The 16,177-nt window shown below is 41.8% G+C and overlaps 1 protein-coding gene across 1 annotated transcript; it reads right to left on the bottom strand.

Moving 5' to 3' along the window:
• Positions 1-2,799: 2,799 nt before the first annotated feature.
• Positions 2,800-14,348, bottom strand: LOC104342753 (alcohol dehydrogenase 1). Its single transcript, XM_009946440.2, has 9 exons — positions 14,331-14,348; positions 11,044-11,145; positions 9,730-9,868; positions 7,661-7,748; positions 7,333-7,552; positions 6,358-6,618; positions 5,723-5,858; positions 4,297-4,435; positions 2,800-2,824 (listed from the first exon to the last, which is right to left on the bottom strand). The coding sequence occupies exons 1-9, from the start codon at positions 14,346-14,348 to the stop codon at positions 2,800-2,802; spliced, it is 1,128 nt and encodes a 375-aa protein (XP_009944742.1).
• Positions 14,349-16,177: the final 1,829 nt, after the last annotated feature.

Raw genomic sequence — 16,177 nt, 5'->3', positions numbered from 1 at the left:
TGCATTAAAAAAAAAAAAAAATCTGTCTTGATTTGTGGTATGATTCATGTATTTAGCAAGAGAAAAAAAATTCATTTCACTTGTCCTGAGCAGGCTAAGATGTGACAGATCTTGAATGAAACATTGACGTGTCAACTCCCAATAATCTGTGTAGCAAGTGTTTTTTATTATCAGGTAGTCTGCACCTGATAACCTGGAAGCAAGAGAGAGCATTGTGCTGCATGGGAATGTTTGCCTTTGGTGCGCTGTCAGGGACGGTCATCCTACCGTCACTTCCAGCGGAGGGGCAGAGCGTGTGTGTCTGCATGACTGTCCTGTGCTGTTTCCTGGGGGAGCTGCTGGGTGGGTAGGATGTGGTGGGAGAGCAGAAACAGGGGCGTGCTCAGCTGTGGGCGAGGCCAAGTGATGTTCTGTAAACACTGGCCTAGTTTAACATCTGAGGAAACACCATTTGTGCTTTGTCAGACAAAGAGTTGGTCTCTTGGTAAATTATTGGGGTTTTCATTACTTTTAGTGGATTTTTTGTAGTGTTGTCATGTGCTAATGGACAGATTGTGCTCTAATGGGGAGCGTGGACCCTGCTCGTTCACAGGAAAGCTCCTAAATGGAGGCGCACACAGAGCCGCTGCATGTGGTCCTGAGCCAGCCTTGAGTACCTCAGAGGCAGAGAGCCGTGTCAGAAAGTGCTGTCCAGAGCTGCACAATCACAGAAATAAATTAATCTTCAGCTGAGTGTGGATGGGGATCTGCAGGGAGAAATACTCTAGGAAAGTATGAACTATTTGTCATTCCCCAGTCAGAAGCCTCTTCATTCCTCCATGTGAACATAGAACTAGATGGCTGCCTTGTAAAATGTTCCTAATAAGAATGATTTCACGAGTTTATTGTCTTGGACCCAAGCAACTATCCTGATAGAGATATCAACAGCAGGTGTTTACTATGCTTGGCAGATTACAAGAGGAATGGGTTTTGCAGAATCCTGAAGAGGAGAGAAGCAAGGAGGTTTGTTGTACTTTATTCCTTAGGTCTTTTTTTTTTTTTTTTTTTTTATTCTACTCTTGAGACTGGTGTTACATACTCTAACCTTCATGCAATAGGGAATGCCTTCGGAAAAAACATGTATCTGGCACATGGAGGATACTTCCTCTCCATACTCCTCCTTTCTGTCCTCACAAGCTTGGCTTAAACAGGCCTTCTTTGGCTTCTGTTTAAGTCATGAGTTAAACACACCTTAGCTGGTACAATAAGCTAGCTTGGCCTCCACAGGAAATATTTTGTGAGAATACTCTGAGAATTGAGATATTGTTATGCTCTTGTTCCTGCTGAATCCATGTTACCACAGATGAGATCAATTAAGTGGAATTAAGCCCCCTCTCCTTCTATTTTGAATAGTGATCCAGTTCACACTGTTGGTTCACACAGAACCTGCCTTGCAAGTTCTTCAATCGAACTGCACCTGAAAAGAATTTTTTTACGGTCCAGAAAAAAAATCTTCAGACTTGACTGCACAGGTAACCCCAAAGAAACAAATGACTGAAGCTTGGGTCTTAGTTGCTGTGGAAACTGAGTTTATTATACACACAGGTGTTTAAGGATCTTCTGTTAAAGTCTAATCTCTTGGTAAACTTATCCTCAAATCATTAACCTAGCTGGGCTGTTCAAGGACACTTTCTGCTGACACAAGCAATTAAGTCATCATTAGCACACAGTCCTCTTACTTCACGGGCTCTTCCACCCAGCTACCATGCATGTGAGTGCCTGCAAGGTCTGATCAGTACTTTCAAAAGATAGGTCAATGTTAACTATATTTGTCAAGATAGAAATAGCCTCTGTTCCTGCTTCCACGTTACAAGCACGCAAAGCAGTAAGATGCTTTATATTAGTTTTCCTGCAAACTGTTACCAGTCATCTGTTTCTTCTCGTTTACTCTGTATTCATGCTTAAAGGTTAAGAAACCTCCCCGTTATTTAGTGGAAACAAATTAACTATACTTGATGCACATTCATATTTCTTGATATTGTTTCCCAGGCATCAGATGCACTTGTACAAATTGGCCGAAGATCTAAAACCATACTGATAAAACAACTAAAACATCCCTGAGAAAGAGGTGCAAAGGTAAAAAAAGCCCAAACCACAACATGGAACACCACCACAGCAGTTTTATATAAAATACTTGGAGGTGTGAATTTGGTAAAATATCCAGTGGTGAGATGTTCTCCAGTACCTAAGACTATGATTCACTTAAATATAATTTACTGAAATTATTAATTCAAATACATGGCCACCATAAATTTTAGTCTCTCAAATTTCCTTGCCTATCAGGTAATGGAATGCTAAAATCACTCATGATGGATACATAGCTCTGACCTAGTGTTTTACTGTGAGCTGCATGCACAAATCTGTTAAGCTTGCGGTGTTAAGAAGGCCCAAAGAAACAGTTCCCTTCATTTTTCTTTTATTAAAAGATCGTATATTAAAAGCCATTTAAAAAAATCCAGGTATTTCATAACACCTGTGGCAGCAGCACACAGGTCATTCATAACTGGCTATTAAAAGAAAATTGCAGCGTAATACAGAGGATTTAAAGCAAGAATCAGGAGAAAGAGGGAGGAGGAAAAAGATTATTTCGTTTATAAACACTGTGCTTGGAGTCTTGGGTTTGAGCTTGATCCTTTTAGTCAAAGGTAGTGGTGGTAGACCTTTCAGAATTGTCTTGGTTTGTATTTCGTATGAGTTGTATTGGAGGATAATGAAGTTTGAACTGATGCAGAGCCATCTGCTGTGTAACAGTTGGGAACCCTAAAACACCAGAACACTGCGAATACTGCAATATAAAATGACAAGTTAGTGACTGTAGAAAAGCCCCTGGGCTAACATCAGCAAAACACTACTGTTTTCTCTGAAAATCTAGGCTAGTGCTGTCAACCAGGGTACTCCCTCCCTGCCCCAGCCCCTGCTTGCAGCAAAACAACAGAGCAGATGTGCAAACGTTGCTGCAGGTGCAGAGAACAAAATTTCAGGCAAGACTGCAAAGACTTTGCTCACAAAGCCCAGGGCTCCTGGCAATTAATCACCAAATATAGCCTGGGAAGCCCTTGGAGGGGGACTTAGACACATCTTTCCAGTTACAAGTGGCTCTAAGGGTAACCTCTGAATGGTACAGCTTATTCTGGGCTGAAACACTGAAGTGTCTCACTTAGTAAAAGTGGTCAGCTGCAACGTGCCGCTGTCTTCAGGTGTGTGACTGTCAGTGTTTTAGCAAAGCTGGTCGTGTCTCTGTCCTTACCAGTCTCCCCTGTTTGTTACACTAAAATGTAAAACTAACATTTACAGCACATCTAAAATAAGGTCAGTCAAAACATGAAGTGCATGCTCCATAGTTAGAACGTGCAAACAAACCTCAAGGGTGAAAATCTTCTGTTACATGCTTTTTAAGTTTAGAGCAACTAACACCTAAAATAATGGCTAGCAAATGACAATGAAAAGAAAACATGAATGTAATTCTCCAGACTGTGTAAGTTATAAACAGCTGAGGGTAGTCCCCACACATACTAAGATACACAAATGTATTTCCCGCTTCTGACAAGGGGAATTTTCAATCATTCCTATGGTGAATCTTGTCAAATGTCTCTGGCAAACAATAGTTCTGATTTCCACACCCTATGAAAACAGAGTCTGAGCTGAACTCTCGCAATATTTGAGGAATGCATGAGAGAGAAATTCCGAGTTTGCAATGTATATAGACACCAAGTACTTTCCTTTCTGAAAAGCTTTGACTTTCAAGGTAAACTACCCAGTGACTTTAGGACTAATTGCACTGGGACTCTGTTCCCTAACTCACAAGAGGAATGGTGAGTTGCTCTTCAGTAAACATAGGCTATTTCTGTGTTCCTGCTCCTCATCCTAAAACGTTTCTTGGAATGCAATGTAGCTAACCCCTGTGGCACTCCACAGCTTGGCATTCCCAGGCTCCCTTGGATGTGTGCTCTTTTCCAATGGGTAGTGGGCAGAGACTTCCTCATGTGTGTGGCCTTTTCTCCCTCTGCCACCCAGCGTCTTTGCTCAAACTAGAATCTGAAAGTTCCTCTGCAAGGAAAGACAGTGCCCGCTGCATTTTGAAAGCTAAAGCTTTGCTCTCTTTATTACTACAGCTGCCACCCATGGACACACACTGGGTGAGATTAAGGGGCATGATGGGTTGCCTTCCCTGTTCTCTGCTGTGAAGTTCTACTTTGTGTTACCATACAGCTCCTTAAGGTTATTTATATATAACCTTTACAATTATACAATGTTTACCTCTTCCCTGTCCTTAGCAGATCAAATCCTTCATTGATTTTAGTGAAAGGAAGTGTGTGGGTTATTAACGGATCCAGAACAAATTTTTTCTTCATGTAGTCAGCAACCAGTTTAGGGACTGCGTCTTTACTCTTCCAGCCTGAAAAAAACCCACAGACAATGGATAATGGAACATTAAATGCTTGTGAAAACAGATAAAACCCACAGCAGCTTAAATTTTTACATGAATTTTCTATAGCAGAATATCGTGATGAAATGTTGCATCATGGCTTGACCTCTTTTTACCATATGAGTGCCAGCAGGAAACATGGGGTGAAGTGCAGCTATTCTACATATGACAAATTCAGTGCTTTACTGGTAGAGGACCAGTAAAAATTTGAATCCTTACAGAATCCAAACTTTGCCCCACACTGAATACTGTTTCAACTTGTCTATTGATATGTTGTCCACTAAATCACACATTATACAAAAGCCAAGAAACATCTACGTTGATAACTGGAAACTTGATTGCCTGGTCAAAACTGGGGGACAGGGGTGGATGTGTGTCTCTCTTTCTTACAAGCAGGACTAGACAAATCTGTCTTAAATAGTAGGATGCCCTTCCAGAAGAACCTCATTTGTCTCTGCTATTTTATTCAGTGTCTATTGACTACATCAGCGTGAGAAAACTTATTGTGGAAACAAGTTTTCTGTGGCCTTCAGCTTTGTTTTGAGCGAGCTAGGGCTTGCTGAGTGTGGGGCTGTGGGGAGAGCTCAGAAAAGAGAAAGAACTGGAAGTGACTGATGGCAGCTGGCAAGAGGCTGAGCTAAGGTTTAGCCCCTGATGTCCTTTAATGTCCTGACTCTCCATCTCTTCCACTCTCTTATTCTTTCCCTCTCTTTCTGTCTTTCTATCCTTTTCATTCTCGTTTTTGGTCTTGCTCTTTTTCTCCCCCTCCCTCTCCCCCCTCTCTATCTTTTCCTCATTTTCTCTTTGTCCTTTTCTCTTATCTTTTTCCTTTTCTTTCTCCTTATCTCTTTTTATTTTTATCTCTTCTCCTCCCTCCCTCCCCTCCCCCTCCTATTCTTTCTCTCTTCTACCTTTCTCTCTTTCTCTCCCTTTCTTTTTTCTCCCTTTTCCCTCTTATCTTCTTTCTCCTTTTTTCCCCTCTTCTCTATTTTTTGTCTTTTATCTCTTCCTTTCTCTGCCTCTCCTTCTCTCCCCCTTCTTCTCCCCTCCCCACCTCTCTGTTTTTCTCTCTCCTTCTCTCACCATTAACTAACAGTACCCATAATTAATTCCCTTCGTGCTTCTTTGGCAGCAAAATAGCTTCAATATTGCTTCCAACAGGACAACCTAAGCAATGAATTGAGATATATCCTATTTCATTCAAGATAATTTACAAGTTCCCCAAGCCAGTTAAGTCACACATTTCCAAGTCCTTACCTCCAAAGATGGACCCTTTCCAGGTGCGACCAGTGAAGAGGAGCATGGGGTCAAAAGTGATCATTTGGGCAGCGGGTGGCACTCCCACAATCACACTGACTCCGTAGTTGTATTGGCAACAGGCCAAGGCTGCAGCCTGCATTTGAAACAGAGGGACACCTCAGAGTCACACATGATTTGCTGCTGGGACACAAAAATTCAAATTCCTTCTCCTCCTCTCAGGGCTCATCTTGCAATTAATTTTTTGTGACTGAAAGCACATCAAACAATTTCCATTGTATCTGCTCACACCATTGTATCTGCTGTCATGGGTTAGCTATGTCCTAGCTTTGTTCTTATTCCCCATTTTGTCTTAATCATTAGTGATGAGCCGCTGCTGGAAAGTAGATTGCGGGCTATGTGAAATTTAGCCACCCTGGTTAGGCCAAGGGAATACACTGAAGTTCCCTCTCCTATGTTTTTGAGTGTGCTTCTGTCCCTGCACCTCAGTGGTGGGTAGCTGGACTTTACAGGTTTAATGTTAGCTTGACACTTTGCCAGTGGCTCTCGGTTCCTCCCGCTTGGCACTTGGTGGGTTAGTGAAGAGAGAGCTAACAAGCTAATGCCTCATTTGACCACATCTTTTGGTTGCATACCATGGTTTCGGTACGGCCAATGACCTCAAAGGAATAGTCCACACCAGGGCCAGTCATTTCAATCAACACTTCATGAATAGGCTTCTTGAAATCTTTTGGGTTGACGCAGTCGGTGGCTCCCAGCTCCTTGGCCTTGGCAAATTTGTCGCTATTGATGTCAACGGCAATGATGCGGGAAGCTCCAGCTGCCTTGCAGCCCATAACAACAGAGAGGCCAACTCCTCCGAGGCCAAAGATGGCGCAGGTGGAGCCTGGTTCTACCTAAAAGAACCATATAAACGTGTCATACTGTTACAGCCTAGGTAACATACAACGTGTTTTCTTATTATCAACATGTTTTTACTTAAGCCACTTGTAATTTAGAGATTTTCTGCTGAGAAGGAATTTGCACGTGCATACCTACTAGTGCAGTAGCCACCTATACTGTTAGAATCCTACATGTGACTGAGATAAATTGTCCCTAAAATAAATTCCTGAGACCAGGTTTTCATTACATGGCTCAGCTTCAGGTTTAGAGACACTTTTTTTTTTTTTTTTTTTTTTTTTTTTTAATGCTTTATATTCCAGTGGTGTTATGATCTGTAGCCTCACTCCACTGGAGACAGGGCCGGCTGAAAAAGTCACATTCATGTGTTGCTACAAATTATCTGTTGCATACATAGGCTTAGATGTATTCCTAGGCTTCAGTTAACAATAAACCAAATCAGCTCTGTTCTAACATTTCTCAAGGGGTGATAAAGCTATGACAGAAAACTTAGTAGATGGTAATAAGTATTTTTACTGGATTTTAAACTGAAGCCTTCTGAGTACCTTAGAGACAAAGAAACTGAAGTAGATGAAGAACCAGTTTCTTCTTTCCACTCCGAACTCAACAGAGTCTATACCTCCTGGCTGCCACGCTGACAACCCACTCACAGGCTACATAATCCCGAACAGACACCATGTGATACCAGAAACACCCACCACGATCCTTACCTTGGCAGTCTGCACAGCAGCCCCATAACCAGTTGAAAATCCACAGCCTATTAGACAAACTTTTTCCAGAGGAGCAGCAGAATCGATTTTGGCTACAGCAGTTTCATGCACCACTGTGTATTCAGTGAAGGTGCTTGTACCAAGAAAGTGGTGAATTGCTTTTCCTTTACAGGTGAATCTAGTGGTGCCATCAGGCATTAATCCAGCAGCTGAACCAATGCTGTTTGAAAGATGACCAGAAACAATGGCAAGTGAAATCTGTTGAATGTGATCAGTTTTGTATAAATAAAAATCAAATAGAGGTTGTAGGTAACCCAGGAAAACTCACTCATTTTTACTGCACAGGTTACCCTTGGTGCTTAAGCAACTGCTGCACTCCCCACACTGCGGAATGAAGAGTGGAATAACCTTGTCTCCTAGAAATAGAACAGTAATGTCAGAGGATTAAAAAACACAAACAAGAAGCATGCGGGTAAAAGCATGAAGCAAGTGTGTTTAATCCCTAGGAAAATGTGCACTAGGAGTGCAGTGCTGGTTTTATTTCCTTCTGCTGCCCGCGGAAGGCAAACCATCTCTCTCTGTTATAAGGGACATCAGGAGGGCAAAGTTATGACAACTAATTTCAATGTGCAAAACTCCTGGTGTCTTTCATAGAACTGAGTCTGAGCTATGTCATAAAACCGTGTTTGCTACTAACATTCCCAAAGTACTTATTCAGCAGTTTACTGCATCTTCTGGTTAAAAGGAAGACAGTAATACACAGGTAAAGAAACAGATAAAAGTGGACAGCCACTGGGACAGCAGATTGGAGTGCCAAGATAACAGGGCTGTAAACTGTGCATGCCAAGAATGGGAAATTAAGCATTATTTTGCCAGGCCCTTTGAGTCTCTTTCCTAGTTGCAGTCCTATTACTGTTTCATTGGAACAAAGGTAGGTAAAATATTTGTCAGAGCAGCAGTGACACATACAAGCTAAGACAACATCTCTCATTCTCCAGCACAATTATATGAATAACAAAGTAGCACATAGCTTCCCAGTGCAGTTTTTTTACTGCTACACATTTTACACAGCACCAATGTGTGGTAAATCCCTAATAATCTCTAAACAGGTAATCCCTAATACAGATCAATTTGTGATTTGGCAGTTCTAAACTGTGGCTGATCCTTGGCACATTGAAAGTCAAGGGAAATCTCCGATTTCTGGTAAAAAAATGGAAAATGCCTACAGAACATGAAATGGCCCCACTATCCTGACCCTCAGTTAACTTAGAATTGTGACATGGGCTTAGTAATCATTCTGCTAAAGAAACTTTGCATGTCTTGGTGCCTTTTTTTAGAACTTGAAGGTGTAAATTAAGCAACATCTGAGAAACGTGATTTTGTGTGTGTCTGTGTATTCAGGCCTGCTGTTTCGGCTCACCTGGAAACAAAATGGCAGCCTGAATTAGACAACAGAGTGATTTATGTATCCAGACATTAGAGAAAAAGCAGTTAGAGCTATCACTGAAATTTGCAGTATATATATTTGTTTGGGGTTAAAGCAGAAATCTCCGATAAAACTTTTTCTTATTGTACCTGCTGACCTGCTTTGGACAGACTTTGTACTCGTGGCCAGCATGAACAAAGACACCAGAACTATGGAGGTGTTAAGAGTGAACTACTTAGGTACTGTAAAGAAAGCCTGTCTCATCTTGTGGCAGTTGGACAAAAATCAGCATCTTCCACTGACTTCTCTATCTACCGACTGTGGTTCAAAGAGAGTGCAGCGAGAGGAGTGGCTGGTCCCGCTAAGTGTCCCTGGAGCGACCCGGCCCTCAGTGAGCATTGCTGACTCACCTGCGCTGGTGCTGCACACAAGCAAAGCCTGTAGCAGGGTGGGCCACCCAGTTGTACCCTGACACACTTCAAGTGAAGTGATTGAACACACACATCTAAATTCTGGTCTGCTGCAGTCAATGGATTATTTAGCTGTTAGGAGAATTCAAAGAAAGTGCTTTGACATGTTGTCTAGTACTTTGCTTTGCCTTATTGTTGAGAGAGATTAGCTGTGTAAACTGTGTTTAAAGAACCTGCAGCTAATACCTGGTTTCCTATGACCAATAGCAAAGAATCAGTGTTCTTAATCCCGTGACAGGAAAAGTGCTTTGTAGGTGGAAAGCAAGCTGCGGATTTTTTTGCCAAAACCAAAAGAAATGGAATAGAAAATCTGAAAATAAATCAAGATTGGGAACACAGAAAGATGTAAACAGCACTTAGTGTCCTTTAAGGTCTCCTTGAAAAAACTCAAAGTTAGAACATTTTCCTTTCCAATACCAGTACTCACACATGTAATCACCTTTGACTTAAACAAGAGTCTGGGAACTCAGCACAGGGTTTGTGTTCACCGCTGTTTTATACCTGGTTGGATCGAAGTCACTCCCTGCCCAACGCTCTCCACAACACCAGCTGCTTCATGCCCAAGAATTATTGGAAAAGGCATAACCAGTCCACCAGTTACCACGTGATCATCAGAGCGACAGATCCCTGTGGCCACGATCTGATTTAGAGGACAGACAAGACTATTTCAGCCTTTAACTACGTCATGTCATATGAAGAAGTGAAATGAGATCAAGTATTTGGAGAACTCACTTTCTTCCCTCCAAAATCACATATGTACACAATAAATCTCCAGGTAAAACATTTTTGGTTGCATGATTCATGATTTCCATGGTCTGTATTAGTCTTTCATCTACAAAGAAAGGCTTCTTTGTGAATGTTTGCTATGCACTACTGAGCTCTATATGGAGTCTCATTGATTATCTGGCAGAACCAATGTTCTAGAAATACAATTACATATTAAGAACAGAATAAAATAAATTATTCCTGATATTTATATATAAATGCATAAATAGAAAAAATCTATAATATTATAGAAATATTACAAAATTATGTAACTATACATTAACTATCACATTATTTATAAACATAGGAATATTATATTCCTACTATTTTGGTTATATTTCCACATATCTATAATAGACATATTATATAAAATATGTATCATACAATGATATGATGTAATATTTATATATTTCAAATAGATGTATATGTTATATATAGAAAAATTTAGGCTACACATTATTTTATACCATATTTTGCCTTTTCTTGCAGGTAGCACAGCAGTATTTCTTTTGAAACATCCAAGTATGTCTGTACAACTTTTATTCTGACAAATGGAGTTGTCAACCCCATGAGGGGTTCTCCTCACTTGTGTAAGACCTGAAACTGCTCTAGAATGAAAACAGCTGCTGAATTCCACTGAGAAAGTTCCTGAAATGTAACAGATGCTCAATATCCAGTTGAAAAAGGAAGCTCCCAACCCTACTGAGCTATTTCCTACCCAGATTCAAACAAAGTAAAAGATAATTTCTTCCTCCACGCTAAAGGAGATTTGGATTTTTGCCTCGTACTGTAATTTTTTCAGCTTATTAGAAGCATGTGTGTCTTAGTAAACAGAAAACCCAACCCTGAAAAACTTGTGGTTTTTTTTTTTAAAGAAACTCATGATGAAATTTAGGACTTGAAGCATGTTCCATAGGAGCTCACTGAATAGTAACTACTCACCTAGTGAATGTTTTCCAACTGGATTCTACAAATCTATAGAAATAATTCTGATAAACAGCAAGATAGAATGCAAGTCGTAATAGCTGTTTCAAATTTTACTTTTAGTACCTTTATGCGAACTTCATGTGCTTTTGGTGGGGCAACTTCCACTTCCTCAATAGAAAATGGTTTATTTGCTTCCCACATTACTGCTGCTTTGCATGTAATAACCTGCAAACAAAGCAAAGAAAAAGGGAATGGCACTTGCATGTGCAAGTCACCACACAGACAGATTCTTATGTTTCTGCTCATATTTGGGAGAGGAGAGGGAAATCTACAGGGAAAAAAAAAACAAACCCAAAACACAACAAAGAAAACCAACACCAAAGCACAGTGTAAGCCCATTTTTTTCCCCCACCAAGATCATGCCTGACTTTGTTCATATTTCTGTCATACGAAGTTTTCAGCAACGTCTCCTAGGATAACTGGATACTTTATCCATCCTCATTGCTCCTTTTCTGTTTCTAACTTCCTTGGAAGATTATTTTTGCCATGTTGGGTTACTGACGTATACTCATGTCTTCTTGGAGATGGTACGCTAAATGATGCCATATATCAGGTTGTGATAAAGTCTGTATTGCCTGGAACTGCTTGTGTCAGGAACTGACAAAATTGCTAAAAATGGAATTCAGAGCCTTGTGCAGGTTTATAAACGTTTTATCACAGCCCAAGTTCAGCCATGAGGTGACGGCTGAGGGAACACCTATGTAAAGTGATGTAGCGCTATGCAGAGGTAATCTTGAAGAAGCAACAGTTCCTTTAATGCAAGATTATCTGTGCTGAGGTACCTTGCCTCGCAACAGGGATATTTAACTCAGGTGGGATTACTCCCAATACCCAGGACAGCTTTTTTTTGTCTGTTAGGCTAAAGTTTGTCCATTAGCTCCACAAGCTTTGTCCAGGTGCTGACAGGCCTCTGGGCTCCTCTTATCATCCACCAGTGAGAGAAAAATGCACTCAGAAGAGAGAAAAGTGTTGTCCACGCCTCATCCCAGGCCCTCAGACAGACACTAGCCCCAGTTTCCATCCTGCAAGCTCACTCCTAGTGTATTCATAGGCAGTGGAACCTCTCTGTCCACTTATTCATTCCTGTTCTTCCTTGGTGGTCACTGCCTATCCCAGAGGTTTAAACAACTCCAAGCCCTGGAAGGAATATGATTTTCCATGTCATCCTCACAGCTGACACACTATTAAGTCCTCAGTCACTCTATTAAGTCCTACTGACTGCAAGCGCTCTGGTGGCATTATCTTGAAAGGGAAACGGAGGTGAATCGAGTCAATGATGCAAGAAGTTTAGCACATGCATTTATCCTGGGTGACTCGGACAAGTTAACAGCAGCATGCTGCAAAGTCCTCAGGGGAGGGGGAAAAAGATAAAGCAACTTTTTAGTATCAAAGGTGTTGAAGTAGAAGGAGAAATAATGCCTAATTATCAACAAATTGTCAACTGGTAACAAAGAAAATAAGTACTAGGAACTATTAAACATATGAAATAAAATTCTTTAGCACTTTCAGCAGCCAGACCCAAAGTGAGAATGAGCACAATGCTTTGAAAAAGACAGACTCAAGAGAGGTTTGAACTAAATTTAATGTTTCATGTGTCAAATGCAAGTGTGCTTAGTAAAAAATTCACAGCTGAGGCCAAAGATCACATTTAAAGGGTCACATTTTCCAGGAAACTTAAAAAAAAAAGGGCTTATATATTTACACTGTATCCCACAGAGCACAAGGATGATTTCACAACTTGCACATGCACAGCACACGTAGTGTTTAGAAGAACAAAGGTAGCCAAGAACTGTGGGTGGCTGAGAACAGATAAATCTCTCCTACAAGCAGACATTGGTTAACTCTGTATTGATCTGATGGCTGGGTCCCTGTGAACTTTTACCAACTACCACAGGATCCCACCAATGCACCAACAGCACACTATCGCCCATTTAATCTATTAAGGCAAGCACTACATGGAGTCACAGGGCTTTTCTCTGCTTGTGTGTTCTACCAGCCTTACAAGTTACTGCAGCAGGGGGAGGGTAGGTGTAGAAACACACCCTTTTACAAACCATAAGGATTATGCTGCTTGGTCACGTAAACTGCACGGTGTCTCCTCACATATTACTTCAAGATAAACACAGTGAAAACAAGCAGTTAGTTACATCACAACACTTCACTTACCTTGCTCAGTCCAAGGCTGGGTGGGGGACTGAATGGGGTGAATTTACCTACAAGTGAACTACAGTTAATTTTGCACTTGCAGTATCTCAGAGTTAAAAGAGAGTTTTACTTTTTTTCGCCTCTTGTTTTGTTTGGTTTTAGAATAGTGAAGACAGCTGGCAGTAACAGCAAATGATCCTGGTAACTTTCTTAAGGCACATTCAAGCAAGGTACGTGTCTTCAGTCATTTTCCATCTCTGGGTTCCTGTCCATCCAGGTGCATGGAGCAGATCATCCTGAGTGCCATCATGCAGCACGTACAGGACAACCAGGTGATCAGGCGCAGTCAGCATGGGTTGATGAAAGACGGGTCCTGCTTGACCCACCTGATCTTCTCCTATGACAAGGTGACCTGCTTAGTGGATGAGGGAAAGGCTGTGCTGTGACACTTAGAGACTTGGTTTACTGGTGGACTTGGCAGTGCTAGGTTAACAGTTGGACTCGATGATCTTGAAGGTCTTTTCCAACATGATTCCGTGATTCTATGTTAGCATCTCTCAGGTAGTGCAAGCAGCAACATATACTGTCTTCAGCAGTGGAATCAATCTAGATCTGTACTTCACTTACTTTCCAGCAAAGATATAAATATCCATTTCAGCCCCAGCTCAGTACTGCGTTGCACGGGATACTTGATTTTGTTCTTCAGTACCTTAAGCTCCAGACTTGTTATATGCCTATTCAAATTTAATGACTGTCCTAACACCAGCACAATTACACTCTGAAATTGAACACAATATTAACTATGTGGGTTTTTTGGAAATTAAAACCACTGTGGGATTTCAGAATGGCAACTGATAGAACTGATAAATACATTGATTTGAACACTCAACTACATTGTATCATATTTTAAACTGTCCAATCAGAGATTAAAAATAGTTTCCTGACCCTGGGGGGAGGTTATTCTAATTCTGGTGCTGTTACCTTATGATGCATAAATAAATTATTGCCTTTAAGAGTGTAACAACCATTTCCTAAGAGAGTACAGTGGCCTGCAAGTAAAGGAAGCTCTCCTGTACCAGCTTCCTCCTAAACTCTTATCTGTGCTACACCACCAGGACTTACAGTGTCCCTGCAAAGAAACTGCATTTAAAAATGCATTATTCAGCTGCCGCAAAGAAACTTTTCTAATATAAACTTTTGCTTACTTTGCCGGCTATGCTCATGTTGACTGTTGTGCCTGCTTCGAATCTTGCCACCACTGATTTCTTGCACCAAGAATTCAGTCAGCTGCAAAGCCGTCAGGTTGCTGATACCACAAGTCCCTTCAGACACACTGGAAGCCGGTTATGTGAAGTGCTCCTGCAAGTGCACTGCGCTGATGTCTTAGCCAAGCCTCCCAGCTCAGAGCCCCGCCCCTTAATCAGTCAGAGCACTAGACTGAAAATAAACCACCCATCTGCTGAAACCACACTCTTCGCAGTGCTTCTGTCTTCATTTGTCACGCTTCTCCCCACCATTTTCGCATATCACAGGAAGAAAGCAAAAGCCCTGGCTGGAAGCTGTCCCCTCTTTCCACCTCCCTGGGAGGCTGCCCTCCAAACCCACTGCTCTCAGTAGCACTGTAGGTGCAAAGGGGAGAGTGGCTCTTGAATTCACAGCAGCAGGGACGCAGTGAAGGCTTTGCTGAATTACTTTGGTGACACTCATAAGAGCCCAGCTGATATATTAAAACATGCTATTGTGTAAGCTGCTCAGGAAATGGACACAGTCTGGCTGCAGCTGTACCTGCTTCTGATTTCCTTAGTTTTACAGTTGGGCTACTCATTAATCTGCAGGAATGGCTTTCAGTGAACAGTGACCAAGGACAATGTGCCGATTGTGCTGATGGGAAAACAAAAACCAGTAAGTCAGCAAGAAGTGCTGCAAGAGGATGTGCATTTCTTGCCACGTGCAACACCCTGCTCAATTTGCAAACGATTACCTGACCTGTTGGTTCCATCAACACCTGTAAGCACAGGCGCCACAGCTCACGTGCTCTTACCTTACTTACCCTCTATGGGCACATTATACCCAGCATTCTGAAATCAAGATTTTTTCCTTCAGAAACAAGCAAAAAAAGAGATAAATTACTGCATATAATCTGACTAGTAATTACTAAGTACAGCACTCCCTCAGATTTACCTGTGTGACTGTAATGAACTTAAGAAGGGGTACAGGAAGAGGAAGCAGGGAGAAATGCAGTAGATGTATGTAACCTCAGGAAGGTACTTCAGGGACAGCGGGGTGTTCTAGTGGCCTCAGAGATGCAACTCCAGCCTGCTGGGGATGTCGTCTGTGTTTGGCCAGGGATAGAAAAACAGAGGTCAAGAGCACCCGCTAAACAATTTCAAAGACCCACAGAGCAAAAAGGAGAGTCTAGCCTGAGGCTTCCTATGGAAAAACACTAACAGCTCACAGATGGTGATCTGTCTCCCATCTGGGGAATGGTAGACCTCAGGTTATACATCCATACAGTCTGCTCTGCTCTTTTGAAACTAATCTCTTCTCCCCATGCCCCTGAGACTTTTCAAAGAATCATAGAATCATTTAGGTTTGAAAAGACCTTTAAGATCATCAGGTCCAACCATTAACCCAGCACTGCCAAGCCCACCGCTAAACCATGTCCCTAAGCACCACATCTACATGTCTTCTAAAGACCTCCAGGGATGGTGACTCAACCACTTCCCTGGACAGCCTGTTCCAGTGTTTGACCACTCTTTCAGTAAAGCAATTTTTCCTAATGTCCAATCTAAACCTCCCCTGGTGCAACGTGAGACCAATTCCTCTTGTCCTATTGCTTGTAACTTGGGAGAAGATACCAACCCCCATCTCACTACAACCTCCTTTCAGGTAGTTGTAGAGAGTGATAAGGTCTCTCCTCAGCCTTCTCTTCTCCAGACTAAACAACCTCAGTTCCCTCAGCCGCTCCTCGCAAGACTTGTTCTCCAGACCCTTCACCAGCTTTGTTGCCCTTCTCTGGACACACTCCAGCACCTCAATGTCTTTTTTGTAG

Source organism: Leptosomus discolor, chromosome 4 (genome assembly GCF_034619465.1).
Source record: "Leptosomus discolor isolate bLepDis1 chromosome 4, bLepDis1.hap2, whole genome shotgun sequence".
NCBI lineage: Eukaryota > Metazoa > Chordata > Aves > Leptosomiformes > Leptosomidae > Leptosomus > Leptosomus discolor.
Note: the sequence above shows the minus strand (reverse complement) of the source record. Positions and strands in the feature narration are given on the sequence as shown.

Excerpts from the sequence above, each read along its gene's own strand:
- LOC104342753 (XM_009946440.2), bottom strand. Across the intron at positions 7,749-9,729 it reads AGTGACTTCGATCCAACCAG|GAGACAAGGTTATTCCACTC; the intron begins GTATAAAACAGC and ends TTCTATTTCTAG. Across the intron at positions 2,825-4,296 it reads CTGCTAAGGACAGGGAAGAG|TATTCGCAGTGTTCTGGTGT; the intron begins GTAAACATTGTA and ends TTTATATTGCAG.